The sequence below is a fragment of the Hylobates moloch genome, unplaced genomic scaffold, assembly GCF_009828535.3.
Source record: "Hylobates moloch isolate HMO894 unplaced genomic scaffold, HMol_V3 SCAFFOLD_1, whole genome shotgun sequence".
In the NCBI taxonomy this organism is placed as follows: Eukaryota; Metazoa; Chordata; class Mammalia; order Primates; family Hylobatidae; genus Hylobates; species Hylobates moloch.
Genome location: NW_026652276.1, coordinates 236,192,514 through 236,203,701, shown reverse-complemented (window position 1 = coordinate 236,203,701; position 11,188 = coordinate 236,192,514). Strand labels below are relative to the sequence as shown.

The following is an 11,188-nucleotide window of genomic DNA, read 5'->3' as shown; positions in this document are numbered from 1 at the left end:
CTCAAAATCTGTCTGGAAAAATGATGAGATTTACTCTTTAGAAGAATATCAGCATAAGGATTTAACAAACGTGGCCAGACCAGTGGTAATGCAAGGTTATCTTAAAGTAGCTAAGTGAACTTCTATTACAGCACAAAATCAAAACGAGATAACGCAAAAAGAAAAGAAGTAACTTGGCTCCACATAATCAGCTATTGATTTACCTTATGAGATAGATACTGATATTTACGACCTTTAAGCTTCTTGAATTTGTGAACAAATAATACACAGATCAGGATAAATGTATTGACTTACTACCATCTTTATAAAAATCGAATATACACACAAACACATCAACAACTGTGGAACTGTATCCATTAAACTTTGATAAGACAACACAAAGAACTAATAGCTAAGATGTGGCTGAGTTGAAAGCACTTCCAATGATATTTTAATTTTAAAAGGTCCATATTTACATTGTATGCTAAATGCTCTTGCATCTCATTTTAAATGCATGATGAAATCAAGAACAAAGATAATGGTTGCAGCAGATCTTCCACGAGGGTTTGGCTGGTGTGGGCTGACTTCACGTGAGCAGCACACCAAACATGTAAGTACCATTCCTTTCTAATTCTGCTTCTTTCCTTTTCTGTAGTTTCCTTCGAGGAAACTAAACCTTCATTACTGGGATTGTCTGGTACTAAGAATCCATTGTCGATGGTTGTGGGTATTGAGTGAGGTCGGACTGTGTTGGGCTGTTCTAATCAGCGCTTTAAGGCAGGCCTGCATGACTTTGCCAATCACCTTTCAAGAACATTCTAGGAGAAAGTCTGCCTATGTGCATGTGTAGACAGTTAGAGAAACACGCACACCCCAGTGCCTGTGTCACACTCAGGTAACACCAAAACAGACCTTCCAGTGGCCATGAAGTCTATCTTAACAAGGAAGGCCCAAACGGGATCCATTTTATTAACACTGACTACAAAAGTCTGTTTCAATGCCTACTTTTCAGAGACAACATGCATATTTTTGGTTTTAAACACAGGACACTCTATTTCAAAAAGTGTTTTAAAAAAAAAAGTCATGAAACTCATTTCATTGCATCAGTAAGCCCTCAATGATAAAGTACGTCGGTAGGCCTTCCCACTGCCCAGCGGGTACTGAGTGGTTTGGATCTCTCTTAATTAGAGCTCAAGGGCTACCAAAGTCACCACTCCAACGCAGCTGTGGACTGAGCCAAATAAACTAGACCAAATACATCAACACATCCGTATCTAACTGTGGAAATGAGTGGGCAGTGACAGCCATGGGAACCTGCTGATGGGCACACAGACCTGCTGCCTGGACAGCCTCCTGCAGGCATGGTGAGGCAGGGCTGACTGACAATCTCATCTTCTGAGGGTTGGCCGGGACACTCTGGAGCAGAGGTGGCGGCGGCACAGCTGCAGGGTCCTAGCAGATCCTACAAGCGCTGTGGCTTCCTGGGACTGACTGCCTCAACAGCCCCTGCAGCGTGCAGTGTTACTCTCAAGCACACAGCAAACGCCACTTTAGAATCACTGCTACAGAAAGGATCGCAGGGTCTGGAAGACCTGCTTCAGCTCTTCAGTTTGTTTTGGTAACTTAATTTGAGAAAGTAATATAAAACGTCAACTGTGGAAACGAGATGACGCAAGTCTGTGCCCGTCTCCTTAGTCCCTTCCTTCTAGGAGGCTGACAGCCCTAGCGCCATGCTCCTTCCAGGGGCAGTAAGAAAGAACGGGCTTCTATTTCCCTTAATTCTATTAGTAAATGTGACATGAAATCGTAGGTATAAAAGGTAGCTAAAATGTCTGAGTATGCCCTATCATTATTTGCTCAAATAGCTCAGGTCCACTTTAGAATATATCCAAAATAGTGAAACTCTTTCATGAGCAGAAATACAGTAAGGCACTTTTTTCGGTGTTTGCCCAGAATAAATTCTACTACAGTACCTTTATGGAGAGTATGTCTCACCTACAGGAACCTACCCGCAATTACGAAAAGCAGTTTCAACGATGACACAGACTCGTCTCATTTGGGGCTGGATGAAAGCCACCCTCACCCGGCATCCCACGGGGAACGGCAGGCCAGAGTGAACATCCACTGATAGACAGGGCAGCCCTGCTGGAACAGCCTTCAGAAAAACAGAGGTGACTGAAGCAGTGGCCACCAAATTCCCAAGGAATGTCATGTATCACAGAGCCAGTGATAAACAGGCCACCTTACTGCATTTAATAAGGAGAAAAACAGGTCTGTTCCACCTTCAGGCCATTCCGCCACCTCATGCGGTGGGAACTAGGCCAGAGGGCTGCCAGGTGAGGCCATCACAGACCCTGCTCTAGCCGAGGGCCATGCCGTGTGCCTGTCCAGCTTGTTGCCTTATCTGGGAAGTGTGTTAAAAACGAATGGGGAGTTCATCGAAACTAGGAACACAGAGTTGACGCTTTTGAAATAGTGACAAGAAGCAGAATCTGCTGTTCAATTGGCACCATTCCCAACCACCCCACTCACACCCTGGCTTTCCAGGGTATGCAAAGGTCAATCAACAATCACCCAAATTTTAATCTACGTTTTGTACAAGAGCCTTTTGAGGGCTGAGAAGACAACTCGAGTGAAGCTTGGTTGAGAAGACTCTTCTAACCTGCACTGAAGATAAGTGCAACCATTATCAAATATTCTTTGCTGTGAAAACTACTTAGAACTTGTGACGTTAATGTTCTTTCCTGAATCTAAGTCACTGTGATCCATCATAGAGTCAGATCACAAAGAACAATGTCTACATGCATTGTAAGCAATTTGAAAACAAAACAAAACGAAAAACTTGGAGTTCTTGGTGGTGACAACAGAATGTGAAGCAATCTAACACCAACTCCAGCCTGCTGTGTCCTGTCAGTTCAGCTCCTCTGGAATCAGGCCCGTGGCTGGCTGGCGCTCTGGACAACAGTTACGCAGGACTGCGGCCCGGAGACCTGTGCTCTGGGGGTTCTGCGCCGGCCGGCAGCTCCCTTGAAGAAATTCCACAGTGTGTGTACAGCCTAAGGTCAGGCTCTCTTGTTAGGAATCACTCCACGATCAGGGCCACATTTATGTGGGACAAATCTATCATATGCCTGTGAAAATTTAAAGAAACGATCGACATTAACTCTGCACATCGGAAATCAATCTACCAAGGTGGGAGGTAACTAAAGGAGCCTGGTGGGTCCTGTTTAATAAAAACCCATCATATAAAAAGGCAGATTCCCCGGGAAGATCTATTAAAACACAAGGGGAAATTCTCCACCAGACAAAAAGACGTGCGCCTCATGACAGGATCATCGTCTGCGCTTTGTGCCCTAGTGTCCTTCTACAGGAACAGGTGGGGACACACGCTTGCTACCATGATGGATGGGAGGGCACAGGAAGGAGGCCCTTGCTCCCGCCCCCTTATCACCACAAGCACAGAACACACTGGTCACCTGTGGAATTTCTGCTGAAATGCTAATGCGTGGGCTGGCTCCTTGAACTTAGCTATGGCTTTCCGTTGCTGAGGAAGCATCTGTAAACTCTAGAGGAAGAAAAACAAACACTTTAATATCAGTTGTAAATGACAATAAAAAATATGAATATATATATTTAAACATTATTAGCTTTAACACAAAATGAGTCCAGGCGGACACTTGGAACAAACAGATTTTCCTTTCTATCTCCCTGGCAATTTTTCTTATCTAGATAATCTATTCCAAAACAGTGCTTTACTAAATCATTCCCAACAGGAACAGTTACATCCTCCAAGCCTAGTGTTAAGGCCTCCCATCATCTGGCCCCATCAGCTGCCCCAACCTGCTCTGGGAGACCTGGTAGCAGGTACCCTTGGATAGAGACATCTCCTCTTCTCACGCCTCATCAGGTGATTTTTCATAGCGGCCCCCATGAATTTTTTAAGAACAGGACTCATCACACCAGAGGAAACTGTTTAGTATGGGGGCCCCACAGCCCACAGTAGGCAATGGCCCCTAGTCTACCATCTCTGTGCATCTGGCTGGGCCACGGTGAGGGCAGTGGTGCCTGGGGCAGCCATCAGCATAACATGGTCACATTTGGTACTTTAAGAACAGCAGTCTTAAACGGTGGTATCTGAAATGAAGTCGCCACCCACTGGCCTAAAACAATGCCAGTGAAAAAGAAATGAATTTGTGAAGATTGGCCGAAAGAAATGATGAATCCAGTAAAGACTTACAAAGGAAGTGTTTGCAAAGCGCAACTTCCATCGAGTCCTCAAATCTGCTGCCTGAGGAAGAGGGGGAGCTGCTTTCTGCTTTCTTAAGCCTTTAGGATCTAGGGCTGGGAGGGGTAGGCAGGAGGAGAGCACAGCGATCTGCGGATCTGTTGGGTGGCGCTCTGTGAACTCTCAAGCAACTCAGAGCTCCAGAGTCTGGTTCTTCTCAATTACTTCAAGACACAGTCAACTTAGTGCCTGCTGTCTGGAGCACACACAGGAGCCCCTGACTCTTCTTGTTTTTTGAGACGGAGTCTCGCACTGTTGCCCAGGCTGGTGTGCAGTGATGATCTCGGCTCACTGCAGGCTCCGCCTCCTGGGTTCAAGCGATTCTCCTACCTCAGCCTCCCGAGTAGCTGGGATTACAGGCACCCGCCACCACGCCTAGCTAATTTTTTGTATTTTTAGTAGCTAGTTTTTCGTATTTTTAGTAGAGACTAGGTTTCACCATGTTGGCCAGGCTGGTCTCAAAACTTCTGACTTCATGATCCGCCTCTGCCTTGGCCTCCCAAAGTGCTGGGATTACAGGCATGAGCCACCGCGCCTGGTGCCCGATTCTTCTAAGAACAGGTGTCCCTGGGCAGCTCCTGGCATGGGCACCGGCAAACACTGTCCTGAAGGACTGCATTCAGCAGGCACTTTTGGTGGCCAGAAACTATTTGCTGTGTCTGAGTTTCTGTTCAGTGAAACAGAATAGCTAGAGAAAATAACTACCTACCAGTCCAGCACATGATCCCTTGAAAATACTGAGGCACATGTGGCCATTTCATTTTAAAGCATGTCAAAGAGCTACAATGGAAGTAAACAGCTAAAAAACATCAGTGACTTGGAAAGTGTTTTAAAAAGTTACACTGTATATGAAATAGCTGCTCTCCATTTTAATAACTATAGAATGTCTATCAGTAAACAAGACTAGCAGAGCTCTAAAAGAATACTCAAACACTCCCGAAAAAGGTGTCTTCCAGTGCTTCTACAACAGCGTTTACACAGAAATACAAAGGTTCGAGTCTCCAAATTCAAGGGCATCAAGACGGCCTGCAAACAGGCTACCCCAGAAGCATCGGCCCTGGTCTGGGGACATCACTGAGACAGGCCAGCAATGAGGCAGCCTGTGAAGCAGTAACGGAATTGGTTTGTTTTTTTCTGAAACAAGTTCAGTAAAATATCAGACTTTCTCCCTTCTTTCTGAAATAAAAAATGAATACAAAAGAAATTTCTTGATAGTTTCACTTCTCATTAACAGGAAAAGTAAAGCCCCACAACGTGGTCTCCTGGATACATTCTCAGCAATATGGCTTGCAATATGGCTTTCTGGACTTTGAAATTCCGCCTGTATTTCTTGACAGAGACCTGTTTTCTCTCCCAATCTGCCAGACTCATATTTCAGCATGCACCCCTTTTGTGTATTAGCCTGTGAATGACATTCAGTCACTGAAACAACAGAGCAACTTCCAAAGAGAAAATGCTATCTGTTCTGTTCCCAGGTAAGGGGCTGTGTGGAGTGAGTGTCACTTGTCCATCCCAGCCTAACCCTAACCCTAACCTAGGTTAGAGCTGCAGCAGCCGTGCCTCCAGGGTTCTCTCCGTTCTTCCAGCAACAGTGTTAGCATGCTCAGTGCTCCAGGATCCTGGGGGGTTTAAACAATGCCCAAAGTGAATGAAACAGTTTCACACAACAGCTGCCAATACGGTAGCAGAGCTTACTGTGAGAACTATAATAACGGACCTTCTCTAAACTTATCTTGTCTAAAAATATAAAAATTCCTTCATTAGGAATGGATAAGGAAAATTAATTTCATATATCGTAAAACAATGAATAACATTCTGCAATTCACAGATAGAATCTGGATTTTGGAAGTACTATACTCAAGCGAGAGCCTGTCTCCACAAAAAAATTCAAAAATTAGCCAGGTGCAGTGGTGTGCACCTCTAGTCCTAGGTACTCAGGAGGCTGAGGCAGAAGGATCCTTTGAGGCCAGGAGGTGGAGGTTGCAGTGAATCATGATCACAGGATCACACCACTGTACTCCAGCCTGGGTGACAGAGTGAGACTCTGTCTCCAAAAAAAAATTTTTTTAAAAATAAAAAAGAAAATATCAACAGTTCTTTTGGGAAATAACATTTCTAGATATATGTGGTGACTTTATTTCCTTTGGGCAATTTCACAATGTGAAATGAGGGCATCAGGCTGCCAATCGTACAACATTTGGTATCGGGTTTTACTTGTAATCCATGTAGCTTAAAAACCTCGATTTGATTGAGGAGCTATCCGTGAAGAAAGCATTAACTTCCAGTGAGATTCTTCAATCAGAGGAATGACATGGTTTTCAGACACTCAACATAATGAACAAGTCTGCTGCCCTAACATTTGCTTCCTGTCTAGCCTCTCTACTTACATTTTTGTACCTTCTTTCAGAAATAAACCCTGTTTTCTAGATACAAAATTAAATTGTAGAAATTGCCAATATTCAACCATTTCTGACCTACCAAAATGACAAGTATTCGTGATTTATTAGGAGCAGAAGAAAAGAAACTTTCCAGTGAAAGCTTAAGACATGGTCGCCAGCTTCCACTGTGAAAATATACACGTCTACACAACTCAGCAACACGCTATCAGAGTTAAAACTTTTCTTCACCCACAACAAACCAAAAGTTAGAATTTGTCTCCAGTCTACATACTGACCTATGTAAGGACCTCCTTCTTCACCCCCAGCCCCACATAACATACTGGCAGGGAGAGGGGAAAGGCTGGCACAGCAGCTCTCACCCTGACTGGCTTTTCATTTTCAGAGACATCTTCAGACAACTTCTGAGGAAATCTCACTGGACTACTATAAATAAGTAGCAAATGCAAGTTAAAAGAATACACTTCAGCTGGCAGCTTCCCACATCTGTACCCAGCAATCCCATCCAGAACCATAAGATTGAATCAACAACCACGCCACCTGGCAGCAAAAAGCTTCCATGTTGTTCAGAACCCTAGCCTCTTTTCCCTGTGAAAAGTTCTTCCTCTTTTGAGGAAGAGTCTGTGCATGTGTATACATGTCTGTGCATGGCTGTGGTTGTGTGTGTGCCTGCATGTATAAAGATAACTAAAATGTTACAGGATTACAATGGATTCTGCAATCCTAAACACCAAGCTCTTTTTCTCCCTCTGGCCAATAATTCTAGCACCTTAAGGAATCACTTAAAGGAAAAAAAAAAAAAAAAAAGATATCAGCTGCTTTTAAACACAAGTCAAACTGCTTAAAATAAGCCTAATTTATAAATCGTGAGAGATGTAAATTCTTGAGCGCCACCCTACAACAGAGTACGACACTAGAGGGGTGGGGGAGGCACGCCCTGGCAGGAAGGGCCGAGTCCCTGCAGAGCCTCAGTGAGCCTGCTAAGCATTTCTGTATGGAACGGTGTGCAGGACTGGCCCGTGGGGCTCCCCTCTACACACAGGTCATTGTGCGACCAACCTCCTGTTGGAAATAGAGCACCTGAAGCCTGCACACGATTCCAGTGGTGGGCTGAGCGGTAAAGAAAGGTTCACAACAGTGCTCTGGGCAACTCCAGCCTACACCGAGTTTTCTGCCCCATTTCATGTTTCCATCTGTTATTGTAACATGCTGGGTCTTCCTGGACACCAATTCTGGTACTTCCCCTGAATTTCAATGTTTGGGCTCTCCTGCACATCCATGTGATCACTATGGGTGCGCTGCTCCTTTTGCTCTGGTATAATTTTAAAACGTCTCCTCATCTCTCCTTTTCCCTTTCCATTCCTGGTTGTCCCGTCTTCCCTGTCTTACACATGTTTCTCCTCTAAAGCACAGACAAGCTCTGTGTTCTCACACAGGTCTCTTCAATCTTCCTCCTCCTTTTGGAATGATTAACAACCGTGTTCTCAGAACCCTGTGGGAGAGCCTCCAGTTAACCAGCTTTTCCGTTGTGGCTTCCCATCCTGTGCCCACACACATCTGTTCTTTAAGCCTGTGATGTGGGCTTTTCTGGAATCCATGTCTGACACTGCTTAGTGTTTTCTTTCTCAATTGTCCAAACTTCAAAACCACTCAGCTGCTTACTCAAGATTCCAAGATTTTCTACTTCACCAACCAGGCCTTCCTGCAGTCAGAACCAGACATAAAGGGGCCGTCTTCTCGGCGATCCACTTTATCTTAGAAGCAGAAGCAGAATCGGTCAGTCAGATGCCGAGATGATCCCACCTTCCACCGAGTTCACAGGGCCTCCATGGTGGGCTGAGATCCGCTCTGCAAAGGGCAGATTCTTCTCTGAGCGGTGCTTTCTACGTTTCTATGCCTACCCCGAAATCAGCAGTGTTAGGGAGAGCATCCCGCGCTGCATCTCCGAGGGCTCTCCTCAGCAGCCTCTGGGGGACGGCAGCCCCCCTGGCCTTGGGAGCACAGCTGACTCGGGAGAAGTCGGTCACTGCGGCCCAGCCAGGGAGGCTGCGCGCCCACTCCCCTTCTTCCCACTGCTTTAATGTGCTTTCCTGCAAGAAACACAGATGACAGTTTCTTGCTTCTTTCACTTCCTTCCAGATGACACCCAGGAAGAACGAAAGAGTTCATATGTGGTTTATGAGTAGACAGAAAAAAAAAAATAGTCTTCGAGGAATCAAGTTCTTGTCAAGTTACAATTTCTGAAACATGGTTACAGTTCGAAACTTTTTGGAAGACCATCTTCCGGTTATGACATTTCTATGAAATCTTCTCATTCTTCCTCACTCTTTGAGTCTATAGATAAATGTCTTTGAAATGGACTTTCTGGAGAGGCTTATTAATGTAGTTTAAGGAAGTAAAACACTAATCTGAGAACAAAACTGGCTACCACATCACTGGTATACTGAGAAAAGTTATCAAATTCCATGGGTTTAAAAAGTATAGTTAACATGCAGTTACAGCCTATAATCCCAGCACTTTGGGCGGATCACGAGGTCAGGACATCAAGACCATCCTGGCTAACGTGTTCAGTGAAACCTCGTCTCTACTAAAAATACAAAAAATTAGCCAGGTGTGGTGGCATGCGTCTGTAGTCCCAGCTACTCGGGAGGCTGAGGCAGGAGAATCACTTGAACCCGGGAGGCGATGGTTGCGGTGAGCCCAGATCGCACCACTGCAATCCAGCCTGGGCGACAGAGCGAGACTCCATCTCCAAAAACAAAAACAAAAAATAACGTGCAGTTACTAGAATTTTCTACAATTAAAAGTCCCAAAGGAATGAATACAGGTCCTCCTGGTGTAGACACCACCTGGCATTACACCAGTGAACACTAGGTGGTGCCATATCCCAAAGAGACAGAGACTCGACACTATTCCAAAACATTTAGGATAAAAAGTATTTGTGGCTCACGCCTGTAATCCCAGCACTCGAAGGAAATGGAAGCAAACGGAAGAAAAAAAGAGACCATATAAGAGGTCTATACAAACCCACAGTACAAAACGCAAAATTCAATTTAAAAGACAAGACAGAAGTTAGCTGGTTTGGCAATGACTCCAAGCATCTTCTCACAATGTAGGCTCTGAGCCTCACTCAATGCTGTGAGAAGCAAACAGTACTTGCTGTTCAGGTATGGATCTTGACAACTCGATCACACTCAAAAATATTCAAGAAAATGATCAAGGCTACGCATGATGAAGCAAAGTTCACAAAAGTAGCAGGTGACATATGAAAACAACAATGCAACCCTTCCGCCCACAGGGAAGTGCAGATCACCCCAAAGACAGGAGGACCGGCAGGACACTGGGCCACACACGTGAGGCCTCGCCAAGTGCACCCGTCTGTGGCTCCCAACAGACTAGGCTCAGGGTTTTTTCACCTGGACTCACTGCTACACAGTTACTGGACCAGAATTCTCCGTCGCCATTGATTTTGAGGATCTCAGATTAGGATAACCACATTTTAATCCATCTAAAATGCTCTAGTGTCTACTGTGTTCCTGCAAATTAATCCAGATTATGATCAACTGTTTTGAAATATCCTTAAACATAAACTGTACACTTCTAATAGCTGATAAAGTATTCCTAACTGCACCACTAGGGAGCCCGCTCTATCACAAACAGAAGCCAAGGCTTTGGGTTAACTTTCCATTACTACACACCAATAAAAATGAAACCTATCTCCCCAGGAAGCCAATAATGAAGATGGCAGCAATTAAACCCAAGTAACATGTATGTTTCTGGAAGGGTTTTCATCTATTCATTTTTAGGAACTGTCAACAGCAGATGGAGATCTAAAACATGTACATTAATTACTTGTATCAACCCTAGTGTTAACATGTTTCCAAATTCACCCATGAAGCTAGAGGCTGTAAGAGATTCTTGAAAGAAAGCACTTTGGACTCCTCAGAACTCTGACATGTACTCTGTGCTTCCAAAAATGTCTTATTTCCAAAGTGCTCTGCCCTCAGACACACCAGATTCCGCCACGGGATGCAGGGCGCATGGCAATGGCAACAATGGGCACCACAGGTGGCACCTGACAGGGAGGCCAGAAATCAGACTGAACAAGCAGGTGGCTTCTTCGCTGGGTCGGCTACAGGGCTCTGGGCCTACAGAGACCAGGAGTTTCCGTGGAAAACCTGTTTCCAATGGACCTGGAACTGTGTTCCTTTTCATGCATCTCATTTGCAGCCAGCTCAGCAGGCATGTTTCAGCATTAGAGTTAGCCAGCTTTAAATTAAGAGATGAAGATACAGTCCAAGATACTGTCATATTTGTAAAATCTAAACCAAGTCACAGTTATTTAGCACATGAAACTATTTCTGGAAAGCAAGGAAAAGAAGGCTAAATACTTTAAAATGTAATGTTATTACAAATAAAACAAGTCATTTGATAGAACAAAAAATTCTGTATGTATGTGTGCAAGTGTGAACCTTCTATGACAATATGAGGATCTCAAAGGATAATCTGTTCAGTTGGAGTATTTATT

The 11,188-nt window shown here is 44.6% G+C and overlaps 1 protein-coding gene across 4 annotated transcripts in view; it reads right to left on the bottom strand.

Moving 5' to 3' along the window:
- Positions 1 to 285: 285 nt before the first annotated feature.
- The window catches only part of RBM33 (RNA binding motif protein 33), a 134,507-nt gene continuing 123,604 nt past the window's right edge, over positions 286 to 11,188 (bottom strand). For all 4 annotated transcript variants that reach the window (XM_032753202.2, XM_032753198.2, XM_032753200.2 and 1 more), the window contains exons 17-18: positions 3,456 to 3,544; positions 286 to 3,110 (exon numbers count right to left, since the gene is read on the bottom strand). In XM_032753202.2, coding sequence (XP_032609093.1) covers positions 3,062 to 3,110; positions 3,456 to 3,544 — 138 coding nt within the window. In that variant the 3' untranslated portion in view covers positions 286 to 3,061. The remainder of the gene's footprint in view (positions 3,111 to 3,455; positions 3,545 to 11,188) is intronic.